The sequence below is a fragment of the Gracilinanus agilis genome, chromosome 2, assembly GCF_016433145.1.
Source record: "Gracilinanus agilis isolate LMUSP501 chromosome 2, AgileGrace, whole genome shotgun sequence".
NCBI lineage: Eukaryota > Metazoa > Chordata > Mammalia > Didelphimorphia > Didelphidae > Gracilinanus > Gracilinanus agilis.
The window spans coordinates 50193282-50217695 of record NC_058131.1 but is presented as its reverse complement, the minus strand read 5'-3'; the positions used below and the strand labels follow the sequence as shown (position 1 = coordinate 50217695).

Below are 24414 nucleotides of genomic sequence, written 5' to 3'. Positions count from 1 at the left end.
TCATTTTGACATACTATAAAGCACAATTTGAAATTCATATATACACATATTCTCTAAATGCATATATGTGATTGTTTATATATATATGTATGCTCATGTAGGGGATATGTGGCAAGTATTGAAAATTTCCTTAATTGATTTTCATTTGAGTCCTCATCATCACTCAGACCACCAGAGTAACCTAGAATGTTCTCTCTACCTCTAATCTTTCTCTTCTCAGTCTACCTTTCACACTGCTGCACTATGCACAGATTTGATCATGTCACTTAGGTAGGTACTCAGGGAACTCTAATGGCTCTGACATTCATAATCTGGACTCAGCCATCCTTTCCAAACTGGTTGTTGTTCCCTGTCTTTAATTACTCTCCTCAGGCACTTTTAAAAAAAAAAAAAGAGGAAACCTTATTTTCTGTCTAAGAATCAATACAAGTATTGGTTCCCAGGCAGAAGAGCAGTAAGGACTAGGCAAGAGAGGTTAAGTGACTTGCCCAGGGTCTCACAGTTAGGAAGTGTTTAAGGCCAGATTTGAATTCAAGACCTCCTATCTTCAGGCCTGACTGTCTATTTATTTACTGAGCCACATGGATGCTCCCATAGTAAACATTTAATAAATGCTTTTTGAGTGACTGAATGAAGTAAAAGATTAGACATGATATAGGGGCAAAGGAAATACCAAATGTCCTACTTAATCTTCCTAGTAGCAGGCTAGAAATAATTGAATAGTGAAAACTTCAAAGGGAAAAATTTTTATATGAAAAATTTTAAAAATAGAACTTAGAATAATGGGAACAATACAACAGAACCTCCATTGATTGGAATCTCTGGGTAAAGAGGGATAATTAAGTTTTGAAGGATAAGCAAAAATTCCTTTTTCATAGTCATAGGTTGATAGATTGGGAAGGAACCTTGAAACTCTCTTATATTAGAAGATAAGGAAACACAAATTCAGTTGGGTGAAAGTTACCCAAAGCCACAAAAGTAGCAAATGACAGGACCAGTATGGGAAACTTAAGTCTGATACTGTCTAGTACTCATTCTGCTTTGCCAAATTACCTCTCTTCTTGTTGCAGATTTTTCTGAAATGTCTTAGTTTATTTTCTAAATACCTCGATAATTAGAGCTTGTGGAATGTAATGGTTTTGTTGTGGGTGATATAGAAAATTAGACTGTAATGCATGAAGCTCAGGATAGGAGTTTTTTTCAAAAGCATATCCTTCATATCAATTGGTTTTCCTGGAATTTGCCTTTTTCTGATACAGGAAAAATCTTTTGGGTTAGAGGGAAAGAGGTGTCTATTTGAATAGAGCATTTTGGTCATTTGGATTTTTGCTAGAGTTGATTCAAGGAAGCAGGGCGTCTTTTGAGACTGAAATAATGAAAAGCTCTGCGATGTTCCAGATAAGCTTAATAGTATCGAAAAATTGTACCTTGATTATATACATGAAGGGATAAACAATGCCAGTAAGTTTATACGATTCTGACAGTCTGCTGCTTCACTGTCAAGTCTGTTGGATTTGGGGCTCTTTCTCATCACCGGCCTCCTCTGCTTTATGTCCCCAGCGTTTTACCTTGATGTACCGAATGCAGGTTGCAAATATTGACAAGTTTGAAGAGAAACTTCGAGCGGCTGAAGATGAACTGAACATTGAAGTCAAAGACAGGATTCCAGTGTCCTACAAACGGACAGGCTTCTTTGGAAAGTATGATTGTGGCCTCAGGGTTTCTCATGACTATTTTAAGTAGGTTAGGTTAATTTCTACTAAGTCATGATAACTCCAGGGAGCAGGAAACCCCCAAAGTGCTTTGAAACTTACTGGAAGTGGTGATCTCAAGAGCATGTATTTAACAGTGTAGTTCCTTGTGGGAATAGTAATTAAATGTGCTCAAGAAATACTTAAAATTTAGAAAGAAAGAAATCTATAATTTGCCTTGAAATGCTTTGCTATTTCCCAGTTTTCCTGACTTATTTATTCATTAAATTTGTAAAGTTGCCAGTTTTCCTCAAAGAAGTGAATGAAAGGTGTGGAAATCAGGGTCAAATGAAAACTTTCATTGTGTTGTCAGCAAAAGAGCAATAGATGGTGGGCAGGGTGGTATTGGAAATCAGACTTATCAACCTGATGGTTTCAGTCATCAAGGTATTTGAAACTAGAGGAAGCAGGCAGTTGAATCAATTTGGACTTTGCTCATCAACACAGTGACAGGATTTTAGTTTAGAGTCATAGATTTAGAACTGGAAGGGATATATGATCCAACTCCTTTCTTGTACAGATGAGGAAACTGAGACTTAGAGAGAACAAGTGACTTACCCAGCATCCAACAGGTATTGAATAATGGATCCAGGATTTGAACTTGGGTTTCCTGGCTTGAAGCTCGGGTATAGAGTAAATTTGATGTTGATTTAGAACCCTTTGATTTTTTTTTTTGGTTTATTTTTTAAACCCTTTCTGTATTAGTAACAACTCTTTAAGACAGAAGGGTAAGTGCTAGGCAGAGGAGGTTAAGTGACTTTCCCAGGGTCATACAGCTAGAAAGTGTCAGGCCAAATTTGAACTCAGATCCTCCTGCCTCCAGGTCTGGCTTTCTATCCACTGAGCCATATAACTGCTTGCTCCCCTGTGAAGTTATTTTAATGATAGGATGCAATGTGTGGGGAATTAAGTATTCTTATCACATTTATATAATTGCTAACTTGAAAGCCAGTAGACCTTTATTTAATACAAAATACTTTGGAAATGAAAATTTTAGTTTTACCATAGGAGTATTCAAGTAAAAAAAGGGAACAAGGAGAAAATGAACTTTTTAAGCTGTGCAATGGCTAGGTATTTATTCAGTGCTTATTATGTGCTATGCACTAGGATAGTGATGGCAAACCTATGACACATGTGACATGCGTAGCCATTTTCAATGACATGTGGCCACATACAGAGAAGTATGGGGCTGCATGCCAAGGATGAAACATTTGGTGTATTGTAATGTAGACACTCTGTGCACTATAGATGACAATTCTACCTATATTGAGTTACCTATTTTGGTTTATTAAATACAGTCATATATTACAATTATATATTTTTGTTATTTAAACTGTAAATATCACAAAATAATGTTTGTTTTCTCAAATTGACACACCACCCGAGTTATGCTTGGTTTTCTGGCAAATTTTGACACACCAAGCTCAAAAGGTTGCCCATCACTGCACTAGGAACACACATAGAAAAGTAAAAGCGGCCTTTCTCAAGAAGCTGTAAAGAAGAAAGGAAACAAGCATTTATTAGTTTCTTGTCATATGCCAGGCATTGTGCTAAGCTCTAGTGCTACAAATACAAGTAAAAAGGGAGAGGCTATGGGAATCATGGTTTGAAGTTCAGAAAAGGGTCAAGAGGAGAAGGAAGGTAGACTGAACTTGGGTCCCTCCACAAAGTGGAGGCTTCTAGGGGAACCCCCAGTAGGGAGAAGGGAGGTGGGTGTTGTGGAGGGATATTCCATGGTGAGAAAGCCCCAGGGTGGTAGAGTGTTTCAGCTGAGGAGGCCCCACATGCTGAGAGAAGTTCCAGCATTAGCCAATAGTCATTAATTTTGTGGTTCAGAAAATTAGGAACAGGGCCAGGAAGGAGATGAGATGAATGGAGACAGCACATATAAGATAGTTCAGCTATTTGGGCAGATGGAGAGATCTGGTGGTTCTTAGAGTACAGCAGCAGAACCTGTTGCAAGACTGAAGGGTCCTTAGAGTACACTGTTGGGAAAGGGAGATCCTGATGGGGTCTGGGACCTAGCCCCCTGAACTGGGGCTATTAGAAGATAAAGAGCTTCCCTTGTTGGTTCAACAGCATGCAAAAGACCATAGTGAGATCCTTCCCTGTCCTTATCATGTCAGTATCCCAGGAATTTTGGTATAGTTTTTAGCTGCAATGTTTTAGTAACATTTTTTTAAATGGACAGCCTGTTTTTCAAAGTGAAAGTAGAAATTTCTACAATGTAAGATTATTCCCTTCATTGATTAATTAGAAGAAATAAAAATGAGATTGTTTCATACCTGGAGCAGCTGGGTGGCTCAGTGAATTGAGAACCAGGCCTAGAAACAGGAGGTCCTGGGTTCAAATATTACCTCCAACACTTCCTAGCTGTGTGACCCTAGGCAAGTCACTTAACCCATATTGCCCAGCCTTTACCACTCGTCTGCCTTGGAACCAACACTTAGTATCACATCTAAGACAGAAAGTAACGGTTTAAAAAAAAAACTAAACTAAAAAAACTATGCTAAACTTTTCTGAATCAGACTAGCAAAAATGCTTTTTATTGAGTAATATTATGGCAGCATGCCCTGAGCCATGGGAAAAAACAAAACAAAATAGAACACCATTTAGGAAGAAGTTATTTCACCTCCAATTTCAAAATATTGTAGGTGGTTAGTAGTGGTTCTTCATGTTAGGGCCCTGTGTGGCCAAACTTAACCTACCTGGTATTCTAATCAGTCTCTGACTTTTTTTCCTTCCTTAGTGGCACAGAAATTCCTTGGCCTCCCATGATATGAAAGAGTGGGAATTTGCCTAATGGTGAGATTCCCTGTGTTCTTCAGTTATCTTATTCAAAATCTTCTGGCCCCTTGTGGGACTTCATGTAGACCATGAATTTCCTTCTTTAAGAAGCTTAGGGAATTTCTGGCTCTATGACAAGTGTGAGAAAGATGGATGAGATTCCTGTTAAGCTCATTATCCTTTTCTATGTGAACACTTGATCTGGGTTCTTGGGTTATTTCTGCATCATGTCTGAGATATAGTATATATTTATTGAGTCTAAATGATTAATTGATTTTATGGAATGCTAAGAATTTAGTTTGTGGCACAAGGTGCTTTTGAAGATGAAGCCTTGTATGATGAATTTTAAAATTTTGCTTATATATGAAAACATGAGTAAAAAACCACTTATCTAAGAGACTAATCAATATGAATTGAAAAAGAAAGACTATATATATTCATGGCCTTTTTTTCCTATAAAGCCTCAGATAATTTTCTCACCTCTGAGTGTGTCAAAAAGCTGTTCATTGTTTGTAGATTTAGTATTTTGTTTCATTAGTAATAGTTGAAAGCCTGTGACTTGCCTTTTTTGTTCCTTCCAGTGCACTTTATGCCATAGGAATGACAGCTGTGGGTGTGGCCATATTATGGTGCATTTTCCGCCTTGCTGGGATGACAGGAAGGGAAGGAGGATTCAGTGCTTTTGTAAGTTGCATAAATCATATTTAATTGTATTTGCAATCTTAGAGTTTGGTTCTCTTTCTTCTGGCTCTGTTTTTTCTTTCTCAGACAATATGAATAAAAAATGAAAATGTATTGTTAGCAATGGCCATGTTTCATTATACCTTGAATGATCTCTAATCCTGATCAGGTGACTGGAAGTTAAATAATAACTAGTTTTAACTGAGGCCCCCTGTTTTTCCTTTGGAATTATTAAGCTGAGTAAATTCACAATAATAGTATATTTTGCTATTTTCAAAACTTATTAATCAGTAGCAGCATGTGAATGACATATTTATTTGTTTCTTCTGTGAGCTGAAGAGCTGAGAAGCATCTGTCACAAATGTTTATTGTTTAAAAGCATTATTATTATAAATATGCCTATAAATTATAAATATACCTCTGACTCTGCTGGTCTTGATTATAATTTATTCATCTTCTGACAACTCCTGCAGTCTCCTTTCTAAGTCTCTATATTTTTAATATTACTGATGAAACTTAAAACTGTCAAGATTCCACAGTTTTCTTGTGGACAAGCTGAATAGGGCTTTTGAATTGGATCGATACTATGTGAACAGAATCTTAAGTCTTCATTGAATGACTATTTAAAATGCATCCATATAGATTGAAGTATAGTTTGCCTTGGGAGTGGGGGTGGGAGGAAGCCTGTAAGCCAAGCATGTGAGATAATTCACAAGTCATTTATTCACACTGGCAGTCATAAGTAACAACTTCTCAAAGCATATAGGAAGAACCTAAAAATTGCTGTTAAATGCTACAAGCCAGTCACATTTCTTAATAGCCAATTTTATTCAACACTGATACTTTCCATGCATCACTGAAGGAAAATTACCTTCTTTTCCTGATGCCTTTTCCCTTAATGAACCCTGCTCTGTTATAGGGCACTGTGAACAAAACCCGATACTGAAGTAGTAAAGAAATATATGTGTATGTAAGAAGTAAACAGATGGGTGGCTGGGCCAAAGGACCAGTGCTGATGTACTGATTTTTTGTCTCTTCCTTACAACACTTACTCTTTCACAATTGCTTCTTTTACATATTTTCTAACACAGAACCAACTGAAAATGGCTCGCTTTACTGTTGTCGATGGAAAGCTTGGGAAAGGGATCAGCTTCAAAGATGTAGCAGGAATGCATGAAGCCAAATTAGAAGTCAAGGAGTTTGTGGATTATCTAAAGGTGAAAATCAAAAATTGTGGGGCAGAAATATAGCTGAAAGTATAGAGGAAAGCCTGGTGACTCACTTGAGTAACTGTGGGAATGTACTATCATTTCAATCACCTCTGAGGTTTTTATATTCTAAATAAGCAAGAAGGAAAGACATTTTAGCTTTCCTAGGAAAAAAACTTGATGTCAGAGTTATTTTTGTGGAGAATAGGCATCATCTTCAGAACCGGATTTTATTTAAAAAAAAAACCCAAACCCCAAACCACCTATATAGCTTATTGATGGATAACTTCCTACATAGCCTTCAGTTAATTTGATATCATGTCTTTTTCTTCTTTTATTGAGACACACTGAGTGCCAGACACATCTAACCAGCTAGAAAAGCAAAATATGCCTGAAACATTTTAGGTTGCTTGGATTAGTGATTATATCGGCAATTACCTTAACTGAGAAGGTGCATCCTTGAAACAGTGGAACATTTTTCCTAGCTTGGGTTTATAGCCATCAGGTCATATGTGAGAAAATAAAGTAACTGATGAACACTGGACTTATAATGATCAAGGTTTTCCCTGAAGAATAACAAGATAATATTCCTCTGTTCCTACTTTATAGAGATGGGAAGATTGTGGTATTGAAATATTACATATACCATTAGGCCTGGTCCATGTGTTATTTTCCTGAACTTTGAGGGATGACTTGTTGGACAGAGTAAAGAGAAGGAATGTATTTGAAAATGAAGGGGATGTAAAAATGAAGGGGTCAGTAAGAAAAAAGAAAAAGAAAATAAGTTAATTGAACTTTATTTCCTCTTACAAACTGTTTGAAATCCCAAGTGTAACATTTTCTCTCTACCTTTTAGAGTCCAGAGCGCTTCCTTCAGCTGGGTGCCAAAGTCCCAAAGGGTGCTTTGTTGCTTGGACCTCCAGGTTGTGGAAAAACTTTGTTGGCAAAGGCAGTAGCTACAGAAGCCCAAGTGCCATTCCTGGCGATGGCTGGCTCAGAGTTTGTGGAAGTGATAGGAGGTGAGTCATCAGCAAAGTATCCATAAATTGGGAAGAAAGTGGAATAGCTTTTGAGTACCCCAGTTTGCTGAATGAAATATTGAACCCGTTTCTGAATTCCTCCTGCATTGTGCTTCCTACTTCCTCATATGTAAAATTAATAGAGTTGGGGAAAAGATAAAGAAAATTGAGATGCCATAGCTTTAAATTTATTAATCATTTTTAATAATTATGTCATTAAAGTGAAGAATTTTCCCTTAAAGCCAAAAGGTCAACAGGTATGAGCTTTTTAGTTTGGTTTGGAGTAGTTATTATTGTGAATATGAAAACAAACACTCATGTATGTGCATACCCACAGACAGCATCTTGTTAGGGTTTGGACATTATTATTACAAATATGCCTACTCTCCAGTAGGAGAATATGATTACTTTATCAACTAGTTGGTATTGTTTCCCAGTATTTTCCAGTTTCCTGTTTTTCCTTGTTTTTTTTTCCAGGTCTTGGAGCTGCTCGAGTCCGAAGTCTTTTCCGAGAAGCCCAGAACCGGGCCCCGTGTATTGTGTATATTGATGAAATTGATGCTGTGGGCAAGAAACGATCCACTACCATGTCTGGCTTCTCCAACACTGAGGAAGAACAGACTTTAAACCAGCTTCTGGTGGAAATGGATGGTTAGTAGGCTGCCAACCCTGTGTCCAGCCTTCCAATTTGTCTGATAGAAAATAGTTCTCTGTATAGATGAAGTTTTTTAGTGTGAATCTAACAGTGTCTGCTACCACCCATCTCAAGGATGTGATGCAAACATGATGTCGCACTGGGCTAGGGGAAGAAAATACCAGAATTGGGGAGCAGCCCGGATGTTTACCATTCTTGAAGTCACTATAGCTGCCTTTTTGTTTGCCCTTTCCTCAGTTGTATTTCATGTGGCAGCCACTACCTGCCTTTAAAATGATCCTTCCTAGGCAGATGGGCTGGTGGGCAGCTGGATAGACATCATTCTCCCCCATTATCCAGTGTTAGTGAATGAAGCTGGATGATCATTTTCTGCCTGACTCTCTCTTACCCCAACTTCAGCAGTAGTACATGAGGTAGGGTGCTTATATGAGTATTGATATAATTTAATTCTCTCTAGATTTCAATTGAAATTAGGTAAATGGATTTACCTCCCAAAAACCACTAGGTTACTCCTTTCTTGTAGATATAATAGAGAGAATGTTATGTTTATGTGTATAAACTAAGATGTTTCTTGGTTTGTAGGGTGAGCAAATGAGTAGATTTTAAAAACTCTTTGTTTTTTAATTCATTGTTTTTATCTTCCTTTGGGACTCAGCCCATCAGAAGGGGATACACTTTTATAACTAAAAACATTAGCATTATCTACCACTTTGTCAGACTCAACAAATATAATTTTTGATTTGCTGACCACAGCCATTAGTTAAATAAACCAACCATGAACAAAACATTAGTATGAATATCATCTCCAAATTTATTCATATTGATTCTAGACATGTGTTTCATGATACAAAGTAGATGATTATATGTAGTAAGTAGAAGTTTTTTGCTATATAATTCACATAGAATTTAGCACAGAACATTAGAATTGTCTTCTTTTTTATAGGTGATATGTATTTAAAAGCTGAGAAGGATTTCTGAAGTGACTGTAGAAATGCAGCTTTTTTCTTGTTAATTGAAATGTCTCTTTAGTTAGTTTACTTAATTTTATCATTGTTGGACAAACTCTCATGTTTTCCTTGTGAACAAGAAAAAGACATGTCGATTTGATGATAGTATAGTTACCTGGATGCACAACTCAATCCAGTAGTCATTAGTGGGTTGGTTAATCTCATTTTGTCAGAAATTTTTTTTATAGAGTACCCCAGAAAATCTATGATTGCTTCCATTCTGAGTTTTCCCATCAATGAGCATGAAAAAGTTTTAGTTACTGGTGACATAAAGCCAGAAGAGATAGCTACCATATTGGATGACAGAATTAGAATTAAAAATCATTTAAAAAGGCTAGAATGATGTGTTTAATCTTCAGAAAGATTAGATTTGTGATTTTATCGCTCCGCATTTGGGACCTGTCTGTACAATAGAGATTATAATCTATTTTTGGCTTAGAGGGGAAGTATCAGAGGTAGGATTTGAACCCAAGTCTTTCTGAGGCTTAACATGGTACTCTGTTCTCTGTGTTTTGTAAGACAGAATTGAGTGTGCTATTCTCAGAATGAGTATTTAATTTACAAAGGCTAGTTTGTTACCTTTTGTTGATTGAGGGCTCAGGGACAAGTTTAGGAGGGAGACTGATGAAAGATAGAAAGAGCAATGAACAATTTGGTTGCTCTCCTTACTTCACCTGACCTGGGTTGGAAGAGTCACAGGTATTTTGGATTGTAGGTCAGGGCCTGGTGGGCTGGGGTAGGAGTGTGCCTAAAAGAAGGGGAGAAGAGCCTTGTGTTTGGAACTTGTATATATTGCCTGTTTTCTGCCTAGTCAGTCAGCACTTCTTAGCCCATCATTGAAGTGCTCTCTTTCTTTAAGAGAATAAACAACTCTCTTTTTACTCCTACCTTCTAATTCCATGTTTCGTTTATTTGAGTGAGTGGGCACTTGTGCTCATTTTTTATCTCACACAATACATCATGCTATCTCTACTTGGTTGAATCAAATAGGATGAAATTTGTTAAGAGATTGATGGCTTAAAAAAAAATTTTTTTTTTCAATTAAAAACCTGTGGGTTTTTTTTTTTTGACCTTTTCTGTCTTAGTAGCAATTCTAAGACAAGAAGGGCAGAGGCTAGGCAAATGAGGTTTAAGTGATTTGCCTAAGGTCACACAGTTAGGAGGTGAAACCCGTTTTCTTTTCCACCTCTATCCTTAAGGGTTAAAAATTGATGGTCTGACTGAAATATATGAAGATTATAGTAGTAGTGGTGGTTGCCAGTTCAAAGTATTGCTCAGTCGAAATGTCTTTAATAGCTTTTATTTACAAAAGAGGTGGAAAGAGTGAAAGCAGAGAAATACAGAAGGGTAGAGATGACATTAGCCTATCTAACTAAATATTGCTCTGGTGCTCAACTCAGCCAGGACTTGTTGACCTTCAACAGGAATTAAACCCTCCAGAAGACAGGAAGGGACAGCCAGCTATCCACTCCCCCAAGTTCCCTCTAAGAGGCAGGTAAAGACAAGGACTCAAGCTGAAGGTGATTCTTGAGGCCAACTTTCTTCCTTGAGCCAACCTTCTTCTTGAAGCTGACTTCCCTTTTGAAGTCCAATTCCTTGAAGTTGACTTCCTTAGAAAGTCAGGGCCTTTTATAGTGGTTTCTAGTCCCTTCCCCTTTTCACAAGAGCCAATCACAGCTTCCAAATTGCCTAGCACTGGCCAGGGAGGCAGTGTCTGTGGGATCCACTTCTCACCTTCTGGAGGGGTGAATTCTCATCAAAAGAGTTCACAGTTTCTTGGCTGATTGAGCTTCTGAGGGTGTGAGTTCTCTAAGTGGTGGTTGCAAGCTCCTCTACCTAGTTCAAGCTTGTGTTGATTCAATCAGAAGGTAGACAAAGGAGAGTTAATCCTGTCTTCACGGTCTAGTGAGGTACTTAAGTTAGTGTTAACTCAGGATAGACAATAGACTAAAGAATTGTCTTTTACAATCCCTACTGGGAAAAAAAAAAAGAAAATCAAAATATTTTTGACACATATTCATAGTTAAGCAAACAGATTCCTATATTGGCTTTGTCTAAAATACCTACATCTTATTCTGCACTGAGTCCATTATCTCTTTCAGGAGGTAAGTAAGATGTTTCCTCATCCTCAGTCCTTTGCAATTGTGATTGAAGTTATTCTTTCAGAGTTATTTGTCTTTACCGTATCATTATCATTGTTTGAATTGGTCTCCTGGTTCTTCTTACTTCATTCTACATCCATTTACTCAAATTTCCCCAAATTTCTTGGACATGAATTAGATTCATATAAAAATCTTACACTTGGTTTTTAAAAAGTCAGCTTTTCAAGGACAAAATGGTGCAGATATCAACAGTAGGTGATCTGCAAAACATTAGGAGTTTTAGGGGCTCACAAGCTCAGTCTGGTTCTTGAGTGTATTAGTAGTGGCCCAGAAGATTCGTACAATCTTTAGCTGCATGGAAGTGCATTGTGTCCAAAAGATAATAGCACCATTGGATTTCTGCCTTGCCAGGCTCCATCTACAGGATTTTGTTCTGTTTTGGGCACTGCAGTTTGGGAGGAATATTGATAATTATGTTGGAGAGCCCCTGGAAGAGGTCAGCATGAACAGGGAAGGGTTGGAATAGGCTGGACAAAGAATTGGCACTGTTTAGCCTATGGGAAAAAAAAGAATGAGTGGGGAGAGTGATAGCTTTCATTTAGCATTTTAAAGGCTCTCCTGCAGAAGATGAATTAGATTTCTTCTATTTGGTCCCAGAACAGGTAGAAGTTGGAGAGAGACAGATTGAGGTTTCCTATTGTAAAACTTACTAGTTATGCCAGAAATGAAATGAACTGCCTTGGCAGGAGGTAGACTGTACTTGGTACCTATTGGACTTGAATGGCTTGTGGCAGTGATGTCGAATCTTCTAGAGATGGAGTGCCAGGCCCCACCCCCACCCCCAAGAGCAATTGCCATTCTTCCTCCCCTCCCCCCCAAGTGTTGGGTGCACCCTGTCCACTCCCTTACCCTACACAGGGGAGGGAGAAAGCCCTCCCATTGGGCTGCTGGACAGAGAGGCAGGTGAAGTAAGGAATATCCTCAGTGGGTATAGAGGACCAGAGCCCTCTGCTCCCTCCACCTTACCCTCTGTGCACTTCCACTGGGCTTCTGGGCAGAGGGGTGGGGGATGTGAAAAAAAAGTCATCAGGCACGGTAGAAAGGGGGAGGGGAGAAGCTTTACCCAAATCCCTCTGCCTTTTTAGTACAGACTCAGGGGAGGGAACATGGCTGCATGCCCACAGAGAGCACTCTGCGAACTATCTTTGGCACCTATGCCATAGATTCACCATCTTATGGCCTATGGCCTTCTAGCTCTTTGATTTTGTTCATATCAAGTGTTGCTTATTGAGTTGCTATTTTTCAATTTTGTCATATCCATAAAAAAACAAACAAACCAAAAGAACACTTTTTATCCTAGTAACAACAACTCTTAAAGGAGTAAAGGCTAGGCATACAGGATTAAGTGATTTGCCTAGGATCACACAGCTAGGAAGTGTCTGAGGACAGATTTGAATCTGGGACCTCCTATCTCTAAGCCTGGCTCTCAATCTGCTGAACTACCCAGCTGCCCCCTACATCCATTTCTATCCTTAACTTTTTTCCTTTAGCAAGTATACTGATCACACCTATGGTAGCAAATGGGTGGGCAGTGTCTTCTTCTGGTGTATTTTATTCCTTCGAACTGCTCTGAGAGGCACAAAGCTTAGACTTAATCATTTTGTCTTTTTGCCTCAAGTTGGGCAACTCTTTTCCCTTTCTGAGCATCATTTTCCTTCTTAATAAAATGAGATGTTTAGACTAGTTATTTTCCTGTGTTTCTTTCAGCTCTAAATCCTATGATTCTCTGATTTTTTCCCCCAAATATTTTTTGTTATCTTCCACATATACAATTATTATTTTTTATAATCCAAAGCTTATGGAATGAAGTATGCTTTGGGTATTTGAAAATGTGTATGGCATAGTCCATGTGCTGCTCTCAGTTTCTTCAGTTTTCTCCCCAGAAAAGCTCAGTGAAGACGTTAAAGTAATCATAAAATGATCAAGTTATGATAAACCTCAAAGTAAATCTGAATGTAAACAACTACTAATAGCAAACTTTACTAGACTTTTAATAATAATGAAAAATTAGATGCTAATAAGCAAGTTGGAGCAGTGTATTCATCTCTGCTTTCAGGAAATTTTCATTTCTCAGCCATATCTTCCTGGTTATCTACTTAATAGAATAAATATGTCAAACCTAGGAGTGGTATTGAAACTAATTTGGCATCAGGAGCATAATTTACCTAGCTAGTCAGAGATTGGACTGGATCTCTGAGGTCCTTATGTAGCTCTGAGAATCTGGTATTATGTGAAGTATTTGCAGGCATGGCTGGCCACTTACAAGCCTTTTGCCTTTTAATATATAACTACCTGAAAAGAGTACTCATTTTATTCATTTGACTTTACTTTCTTTGACTTATCCTCCTGTTGACAGCTCAGACAACAAAAGCTAGGTTTTAGCTATTTCTCTGGTGTTATTGTCAGCTGTGGACCTCTTAAGTCTTATCTGTTCTAGTTTACTTCAAACATAGTCCCTAAAAACCTGAAGGAAATTGTTCATTTGGTCTTTTTGTTTGTTTTTACCTGCCACCTCTAAGGTTGGGTAGTAATATACCTCTCTCCACCCAGTGCTTTGGAAGACATATTCGCTTTGAGGCTGAATTTATCCCAACAGAAAATGTTCATCTGGTTGGTATCACCTTGTATATCTTTTTTTTTTGGGGGGGGGGAGGTGGGACAAAAATGAAACAACCCCTACCCTCAAAGGAGTTTTTAGTTTTTTTTTTCTGAGAAGAAATTTACTGAAAATAATTACATATAAAATTACATATGATTGGCATCCTACTAGACAGAGAGAATAAGAGAGTGAGCAGTCAGGATGATACCCAAGATAGCAGAGCAGAGTACCTGAAAGAATGGTAGTGCTCTTGACAAAAATAGAGAATTTCTAAACAAGAGTGGGTTTTTTGGAGAGTGATGGTGAATAAAGTTTTGGACATATGCATAAGGAGGAGAAGCTCTCTAGGAAAGAGAAGGAGCACTGTTTTGGTATTTGGGATAGAAAATCTGGTTCTTTCATGACCCCTAGATGTATGAATGTGGGTGAGTCATCCCCTTTTTTTAGTCTTCCTAGTACTATAAATGTTCTATAAAATGAGAGGATCCTATTAGATCTCTAAAGTTCTTTTTACATTTTAATCTTTTGGTTTCTATGAAGACACAAAGATGCTGCTCCTGTGATACAGGAAAATAATAATGGTACAGACGTGACCTTGAATTTCACTTAGGGGAAATTCTTAGGAGGACTGGTGTACGCTTTTAATGTAAAAATCTTCCCCAGAGTAATGAAGGAGATGAAGGCAACCTTGCAAATTAGCATTAGTTCTCCAGCCTGAGTAAAAGTTAATACAAACTGAAATTGTGACCCACTGCAATGGTATGCTGGTACTGTGTTTTGCGAAGTTCTTATGAAATACATCTTGTCTTTGATTCAGGGGATCTTGCTAGAACTGGTGGAAGTGCTATTAAATATTTGGAAGCAGTTTGGTTGTTTTTAAAGATGTCAGCAAGTCAGTTTCCTCCATGGTTACATCTGCTGGATTTGGACATAAACAGGGATGGATGCCTGCAGATTTGGGATTTGTCAGCTTTGACATGGAATTGTAAGAGTAGTTGTACCAGATGACATTGGTCTATTTGGAAACTTAAATAGGTCCTAATGAGAAAATCCTTGTGTGTAAAAATAAGACTTGCTTTTGTTTGCTTTTTACATTACAGTAGAAGAGGAAAAACTGTCTCATTTTTGTTGTTCCACTAAGCATTTTCTTACATTAAAAAAATCCCTTTCTGCCCTTTCTTAGCCATTTAATTAAAGTTTTGTTTTGTCGTTTTTTTTTAACTGAAGCTAGTTTCTTTGTTCTGGTGATTGTTTACCTGGCTCTTATCAGGGATTTCTAAATTAGTCACTATTTGCCTGTACCTTCCCTGTGGGTATTTCCATAGCCACTACCATAAATGTTTGCTTTTTTGCACTGCAGTAATATAGAGGTCTTCATTCTGTCATTTGTACTTTTTTTCTGAAGATTTATAATTTTACTGCAGGTGTTTGAAACATAGTCTCAGGTGTTATTCTCCATTCCTTCAAAGTGATAGTTTGGTGAGTACTAAAATGAGTGTGTCTAAATGACTGCACCTTATGAGGGTTGCTCCAAACTTTTTTGTCTCCCCTCTAGAAGTATGCAGAATTCTAGGGACTGAGTTGGATGAGGAAAAACCTGCTCCTGTTTGCTCTGTGGAGATGCCTCTGTAGTAGAGGTTAGAACTTGCTCTGACCTACATAAAGCCCAAGGATAACACAATAGTCCCTTTCCAGCTTGAATCCTAGGGCTAGATCAGGGCAAAATTATAGCAGAATCCTAAGAATGAGGTATGGCTGGTCTGGGCCTTTCCCAGAAAAACTTACCAGTAGGAGAAAGGGGCTGGCTACCTGCAGTGGTGGGTATAAGTTTCAGAGATTTTAATGGTCTTTTTTGAAATTGATATTTATTCTTCATTCCCCATAACTTGAAATTTTGTGCATGTTCTTAATGTTCTGTCTTAATCGTTGATATCATATAATTGCATGGCTTTATTATTCCCAAAGCACCTTCACCTACATTCTCATTTGATCCTCATAATTTTCCAGTGACACATGCAGAACATGTATCATTATTCCCATATTACAGATAATAAAACGGAGGCTCAGTGAGGTTATATGACTTGTCTAAGAGTCATACAACTAGTAATTAGAGGAGACAGATCTGTAATTGAGGTCTTCCAAATGTGAGGTCAGTGTTCTTTATTTTGTGACCATGTTTTCTTTTGTACCAGCTGTGCCTTTTTCCCTCAAAGTTTTGGTTACTTGTTGAAATGATATATTTTTAAAATTTTGTGTTCACTGGCTTGACCTCTTTAGAGGAGAAGCATTTCAGAAACCTAAGATAAATACTGCCCTAGATTCCCGAGGGAAAATGATAGAATCTTCATTCCCATAGGTATGTTAAAGTAGACTAGATTTCTATCTGTGGGATAGTTATAGGTCCCATCTGGAGGGCAGGGAAATGAACTGATTATTTCTCAGGGGTTCTCCCATCTCTGTTATCCTTTGATTTCCTGGATTGACGTTTCACTTAAATTGATATTCTGTCCTAGAAATGGAAGAGAGTGGCTAAAGTAATGTGTACTTTGTGGCTTCTGTTTTTATTCGTTTATGCCGTACTTATTTTAATTGAAATTTTTAAAAGATCAAAACTGCAAGCATTTATTTTGCGTCTTTAAAATGATACTCTGCACTTTATAACCTTGTAGTATGAATAGAAAGAACTTAAGTTAGTCTCATGTGACTGACACCTTTTAGTTTCTCCTGTGTGGTGTCAGAGCAACCAATATTGAGGCTTCTTCTTTTAGAAGTAATTTAGAAATCTGGAGGGATTGTGCTTCAAGATGGAAGCACATTTGGGAATAAGCCACCGTATCCTATTGCTCATATAGAGGCAAAACCTCTTTCAAAGTACTTTCAGCTTGTCTTGGTGAGAAGCTCTTCTTTCTGTAATAACAGTGCTTGGGCTCTGCAGGCTTGTGAGTCATCAGACATGAGCATGTGGACCAGATAGAGCTCTCGGCTTGGAAGGCTGCTGCAGACGGTGGAGCTTCCAGTTTGGCTGTGAGTGAGAAAGCAGAACTGAGTTTTGTTGACATCCATCTGTTGAGAGGCAGAAGTATGCTTGAAGATAGCAGGGTTTGTTTGTTTAATTATCTCTGTAATATGAGCTTCTCTCTGGTGAAGTGGCATGGTAGCTAATTTTAAAGGTTGATTAAAAAAAAGTATCAGCTGAGCCTAAAGTTTAAAAAGACAGGGGTCATTGCATTTTAATAGTATTCATTAGTGATTTTTCCATGAACCCTCTTTACAGTTCTTTTCTAAGAAACCCTGTGCCTGAAAAACCATTGCTATCAGACCAAATAAAATACTGCAGATGTTGCAAATAAAAAGTCACTTTAGGCAACGGAAAACCATGGAATGAGGATAGAGGAAAATATGCTGTAGATCCTTAGGTTCAACAGTGCAGTAAAACTATCTTTCTCTTGTTAAGCATTTACAGGCAATCTAAATCCCTCCAAGGAGTACTGTCTAGAACTTAAAGCAGGATATGTGAAACAGACTCCTGGCTTAGATTTGTGGTATGCCTCTGACACAGTCTTGCCTTAGGTGGTTCTCCCCCTCTTTCTGTGGATAAAATAGGTGAACACTTGTTGGTCAAAATTCTTTTGGATGAAGGGTATTAAGGATCATGTATTAGCAGTGTTTATGGAGCTCTTATTAGGAAACTAGTTCAGTGTACTCGTTCTCTCTACAGTACAAATCTATAGATAATTCCTGCCTAGTTCTATAGCCTAGAACTTCAACAGAAAAAAAAAAAAAGCCCAAACCTTATACATTGCTTTAAAACCATGATTTTTGAGAAACTACAGTTCTTTTTTATTTTTTGTTACAAGGAATGGCTCTCTAGATAGATGGGAGAGAAGTTTTCTATTTGTAAATAAAGATGATAGAGAAACAAAAGGTATCAATGATTTGGAAAAAAAATTCTCTTATTTTTCCTTAGGAATGGGAACCACAGATCATGTCATAGTATTAGCTTCTACCAATCGAGCTGATATTTTGGATAATGCATTGATGAGACCAGGGAGACTGGACCGACACATTTTTATTGATCTTCCTACACTTCAGGTAAGAAACAAGAATTTGACTTTTACTTGGCTGATCTGCAAGGCTTTTTAGAATTACTTCCCAGTAAATAGTTGTGTTTTTAGGCTCTGAATTTGGTAGTTGTGAAAATGAAAGCTCTCTTGTATGCTATAGGCTACAAGACTTCATCAATTAATGGAAAGGGGTGATCAGAGCTAGTAACTAACCCTCTGAAAAGATTCCTAGGCCAGTTCCTTATATTTTGCTTACAGTTCCCAGGGCTGAGGGTGTAGGGGTTAGCCTTTTGTCATGGAAATAGTCAGTGAGTGAAGCTTTTTGGCATCCTCTCCCATGAACTGAAGAGCTGCCTAAACTTGCCCTGCAGTGAGCACTGCCCCCACAGGGATGGCTCTTGTTTGTAGCATTCCTCCAGTGCAGATGGAGTGAGTGAATTTCCTTGCCTCTTATCTGTCCAGGCTTTTTTTGGCTCACTGCTTTCTCTGGTTTTGCAACTTGTTTTTGTTCGTCCACTGTTGTTTTTCCTCTTTCTCCCTGAGCATCTGGGGTTGAATTTGCTTGCCTGGATTGAATTTTATAGCAAAGTCTCTGAAACCAAATCCAGAGAGGAAAAGTAAAAGAATCCCATTCTTCTTGCATGGCATCTCTTCCTTCCATCTGCAGCTTTGTAGACATCCTCAGAGTTTTCATTTTAAATACCTTAAATGCCTGATACTATCTGGCACTGAAAGCCTGAACTGTGCAGCTGCCCCTGAAGGAGGAAGGGGAAAGAGCTTTGGCAACTGAGCTTTGAGTGTTTTAATCAGGACCTCCTGGACCAGCTGAGTCATTCGCTCCTTGGCTGCCTGCCACCCCTCCTCCACCTCCCAGCTTAAGGTTAGAGAAAGACTCCGCTGGTAGAAGAGGGTCTTTGTAGCAGTACCTCCAGGAACAGGAACTTGAGCCTGGTGTGGTGCTTTGGCCCTGTGGGAGCAAAAGGAAGGGTGTGAGGGGTGGTGGGGACAGAGGGAGGGCTCTTTGAGCAGAAGCATAGTCAAGTTTGGGTAATATCACCCTTAGAGAGAAGCTTGGGAAAGCAGGCTAGTGATTCATGATAAACCCCCACACATTGAGGCTACATTTGGAAACTGAGCTGTGACCAAGCCTCTGCTTGGTGGGGAAGGTGGATTAATCTCCTTAGAGTAGAGACGTGTTTCCCTCTCGTGGCCCTTACTGGGACAGCCAGAGCCACCACTGTTCTACAGAGACGTTGGCTGCTGTGCATATATCCTATAGGCACCCCACTAATGACCAACTCACTGGTCCATTTGTGCCCTCCCCCCCAAAAAAAAATATTTGTCCTTTTGTGTTATGACAGGAAAGAAGGGAAATATTTGAACAGCATCTGAAGAGTCTGAAGCTGTCCCAGACTAGTAGTTTTTATTCCCAGCGCCTAGCAGAGCTCACGCCTGGGTTTAGCGGTATGAGAATTAATTTCTTCTTTGGAATGTTTTGTGTCTTGAGTACTGTATGTGAATCTCTTTTGATATCGCTTTATATGTCCCTAGAGTTTGTGTCTTCTGACCTTCCCCTTTTCCCCTTTGTTTTATTATTGCCTTTTTGCCACCCTCCCCCACCCTCCTTTCCATTTAACAAAATCAGTCAGCACAGCAGCAGTCTATTCCTCATCTCTGTGTTTGGTTGTTCACTGTAATTCATCAGAATCTACTTTTACTTGTGTTATCATTTATGTTATAGTCATGGTTTCTGTTTTGGTTTTGCTTCTATTACTCTGTATCACTTAATAGAGGTCTTCCCACATTTCTCTATATTATTTGTATTCCTTTCTTATAGCATAGTAATATTTCCTTACATTCTTATATCACAATTAGTTTAATCATGCCACAAGGGATGAGTGTTCCCTTAGTTTCTGGTTTTCTGTTATCAGATTCTTTATGAATCTTCACTTATACAGAAGGCTTTACTTGCTGTTAATGGCCTATTTTAGGCATATACCCATAATAGGATAGCAGGGTTAAAGGAAAGAAGTTCAGTGGTTTTTCTCAAAGAATTCTCTTTAATTCTACATTGGATTTGTTTGTCATCTTTTTTAATGCCAATGGAGATAGACAGCTCAATTCTGCCCCAGGCCAGGTGTCAGGATTATTTGAGGTTCTTTCAACTTTGTGGGATTCTCTACTGCTTTGTAATAAGTATGGAACTGTGAGGCTTTGTGGGTTTCTGCACACAGTTCTTCTTTCTCTTGTAAGGGAAACAGTTCAGAGAAGCCTTGACTTGAGATTAAGTTTTGCATTGCAGGTCAGGTGAAAGATAAGTTAAGTCAATAAGCTATAAAAAAATAACAGCGATTTTTCCCACCCAGGGGAAAAATGAACAGAGTTTTTTTTTCACTTCATATTTGGACCACCCACTTATGGTAGATCAAATCCTAAATAAGGAACTTAGTGTCTGCAGCAGTATTCCTATCTTAAAGTTGCTCCCACTGTGGTGTTCTTTTCAAGCTTTACAGGACCCTTTTATACATAAAAGACTGCTAGAATTTCTTTCCTTGGTTTCTTGCTCTGTCAGGGCTTAAGGTACACTGGCTCTCCTATTTATTTCAGAATTTTATCCCCTTTCACCGACAAATTTAGATTATATGTTCACATTGTTCTGTGGAGAAAGATTGGCTTGGCAATTCTAGGAATATCCTGACACATTCTACCACTCACAGAAATGATCATTCAATCTTTTTCATTCTGAGACAAGATTTAATCTTCTAGTGATTCATTACAATTAACTCATCCCTTTTTTATCTGATTCCTGTGTTTTCAGTGAGAGTTTTTTTCTGTATTAGTTTTAGTATAATAGAAATAAACTAGTAGAGGGTTTTTTACTCACTCAGTTTATTTCCTGAAAGTCTAAAGGCTCTAAATTTTACAGGTTAATATTAACAGCCTCATGGCATTTCTTTTGTCAACATATAGGCTCTACTTTTTTGGTTCTTTGACCAATGTTCTAATAGATTAAAAAAAAAAGTAAATACAATAAAAGGATAACATAATCCTTGCTTTAAAGGAACTTGGTATACTAGAGGAAGCTAAGATGGGAACATAAATAATGACAATATAAATATGATATTGTTGTTAAGTGACAGAAAAAGATACAAATGAAAATACAAATTTTAGGGTTTCAGAGGAGGAAGAAATTTTATTTTGAAAGCCCTTCGATATATTCTTGTTCATTGATGCCTTTTATTTCTTAACCACTGTTTTTTCTGTAATAGCTATCATTTATAAAGTATTTTACATTTCCTTCAATAATCCTGGGAGGTAAGTACTATTGTTATCCCCATCTTACAGATGAATAAACTACCAGAAGTGATTAAGTGACAGCTGAGGTTGGATTTGAACTCAGGTTTTCCTAACTTCAGTCTAGAGCTCTACCATTGTGCTCTTGGCTACTTATATGAAATGATGTTTTTTACAAGTAGTGCACAAACTAAATACAACACTATTTGTATCTGTTTTGAGACTCAGCTTCTGTTTGGAAAGCCTCAGGATTTGTCATTCATCAAGCCCTATGTTTGACCATATAAATATTATAACAGAATTCTATATTGATTCATTTATTCCCAAACATATTAAATGATGTCAAACTTTTTACCAGTAGGAGCTGATATTGCAAATATATGTAATGAAGCTGCTCTGCATGCTGCAAGAGAAGGACACAAATCAATAGATACATTTAATTTTGAATATGCTGTGGAGCGAGTAATTGCAGGTATTGAGACTCTGTTCTTCTGTTAAATTGTTTCTCTTCTATTCCTATTTTCTCTTATGATGTACTAAAAAATAAATATATGATATTTGTCAAAATATTCATTGATAAACATGTAAAATGGGAGGTCAGTAAAATAAAAATATTTCATTACCCTTCCTCAACATGCAGCAGCCTTAGAGATTGGGATTACCTCATTTTAGTCCTGGGCTGTATATGGTTTGGGAAGAAAGAGTAAGTTCAGGAAGAGGGTTAGATAAATAAAACAACTTAAACTTTCTGAAGTCAAGCAACAAATATTAAATGGATTTCTTTGTTCCAATCACTGTTCTAGGTATCTAAAGCCAAAAGTGATGATCTCTGGCTCAAGGAACTTATATTCTCTCAGGGAGACATTCACATATAAATATATACCACAGAAATGCTAGGTAATTTTATTGGGAGAGAGACCTTGGCAGCTGGGAGGATTAGGAAAGGCCTTACATAGAAGATGCTACTTGAACTGAACTTTAAAAGTATGAGGAGTTACTCCCAAGAAGGGTGCATTCTAAAAGGCAGAGGGGAGGTGGGAGTCCACTCCACCTATAGAGAGCCTATGCAAAGGCATTGAGAAGCGGAAAGGAATGTTTCTGCATGGAGGGAATTGCAAGGCCAGTTTGGCAGAGTATATGCAAGAAAGTCCTGTGTATTAAGAGATAGAAAGGAGACTGCAGCCAGGTTGTGAAGGGCTTTACATGCTAAACAAAGGAGTTTATATGGAGATGGAGATGGAGTATGGGAGTGACATGATCGTACCTGTGATTAAGGAGTATACCTTTGGCAGCTATGTGGAGAATGGATTGGTGAACAGAAAGCTTTTCAACAGAGAAAAGAATTAGGAGGCTATTTCAGTAGCTCACAGGACACTGATGAAAGCCTGATCTAGTTAGGTGGTCACAGAAGCATAGAGAAATGTAGGGATGCAAAAGGTAACTAATTCTAGAGTCTGGAGATTGAAGAGTCAAGGATGACTGAAGTTGTATAAATATGGGTGATTGGAAATATGGTGGTGTGTAATAAGTGGATAACTGTAGCTAATAATAGAGGAGCTGGTAGTACAAGTGAGTCACCTGGGCCTGGGAGCCTGTAACTACAGTAGCAGGTGATTTGGGGCTGTCAGTGATGAATAGCCTGAGCTGTGATGTTCTGTCAGTCTCTCTGCTACCTATAGGCTCCTTTAAGGTGGAGAGTGAGGGGCCCCTCCCTGCTGGAGTAACTGCCTTCCTTTGGGTGGAAGCAGAACTCAATAGGAAGTGAAGCTCGCACACTTCCTGGATACAATGGAGGCTTGCCCAGTGCTTCCTTTAAAGTCAACTGGTTGATGTTCTCCCCTCTCCTCAGCCCCTTAGCCTACGGTGATGTTATAATAATTACAGGAACTCTCAGTTGCAGGCTAAGGGTTTTATTTTAACTTGAAGGGGAAACTGAGGAAAGAGGGTTTAGGGTCTTGAGAAGCTGTTGCTAGGGGTGACTGGCAAGTGCTGGCAAATGGACCTAGAAGGTGAGGTCAGGCTGAGGGAACCAGCCCTCAGCCAGAGATAATCCGATACTGGCCTGATGTTGTATGATCCACCAGCTAATAGATATAGTTGTTAAATTGGCTTGGGGGTGTCCCTATTGCTAGCCTGCCCTAATCTAAAACCTGCCCACATTCCACAACCCAAGCCTCCCTTCTGCCTCCCTTCAACCTCCCAGGGTCCCCAAGGGGGAAGTTCGGGGGTAGCTGGGTGTCTGGGTGAGGTCAAGGAAATCAGAACTCCTAGGTTGGTTTTGCAGGGGGTTTTATAGTCCCAGCTCAACTGTCAGCTCCTGGGACTGGCACCTGCTGGACCAGAGTTCCATTCTCCTAACTGACAAGATTGCCTAGGGTAATTTTGCAAATGTAAGAAACCTTGCACAAATCCTGTATTACAGGTAGTACCCTTGATAGAAATAGGGAAGTTAAGAAGAAAGGTATGGAGAATAGAAGATGAGTCCCATTTTAGGATGAACTTTAATTTTAATTTTAATGACAATTCAGCAAGAGAGACTGAGATGGACTGGCTAGCTTGTAGGTGGAAAAGCAAGTTAGTAGTGTCAAGACTGAGAATAGAGAATAACCAGGAAAAAAGTCAATGGTGTCAGATGCTGCAGAGAGGTGAAGAATGAGGAGGATTGAGAAAAAACCATATGTGTCAATTCAGAGATTGTTGGTGACTTTGGAGAGAATAGTTTCATTTGAGTGATAAGCCAGAGTAAAGGGGGTTAAGAAATGTGTGAGAGGAGAGTAAGTGGAAGTAACAAACATCAATAGCTTTTTTTTAGGAGTTTGGCTGAGAAAAAGGGAGGAGATAAAGTATGATAGCTTTAGGGGATTTAAGTTTCTATGAGGGTTTTTTAAGGATGAGGGAGATATGGGTGTATTTATACACTAGTGAATATGCTGATAGATCACTAGAGTGAGGGTGGGGAAACATGCTGGAAGAGACAGGAGAGGGTGGGAATGGTGTGAGAAGAGGAGTCATCCTTAAGCAACTAAGCCTCCAAGTCCCCAGGAGCTGCAATGCCTCTCTCAAATATTAGACTGTTAGATTCTTTAGAGTAAGAACCATCTTACTCTTCTATATGCATCCTCATTGTTTAATTCAGTGGTGGTGCTTAATAAGAATGGAGGAAATGAGAGAATGGGGTAGGGTGTGA

The 24414-nt window shown here is 38.5% G+C and overlaps 1 protein-coding gene across 2 annotated transcripts in view; it reads left to right on the top strand.

Moving 5' to 3' along the window:
* The window catches only part of SPG7 (SPG7 matrix AAA peptidase subunit, paraplegin), an 83035-nt gene that overhangs the window by 38046 nt on the left and 20575 nt on the right, over positions 1-24414 (top strand). For both annotated transcript variants that reach the window (XM_044663167.1, XM_044663168.1), the window contains 8 exons: positions 1561-1700; positions 5120-5222; positions 6311-6436; positions 7284-7446; positions 7924-8097; positions 17837-17961; positions 19295-19397; positions 21589-21699. In XM_044663167.1, the coding sequence (XP_044519102.1) occupies positions 1561-1700; positions 5120-5222; positions 6311-6436; positions 7284-7446; positions 7924-8097; positions 17837-17961; positions 19295-19397; positions 21589-21699 (1045 nt within the window). The remainder of the gene's footprint in view (positions 1-1560; positions 1701-5119; positions 5223-6310; positions 6437-7283; positions 7447-7923; positions 8098-17836; positions 17962-19294; positions 19398-21588; positions 21700-24414) is intronic.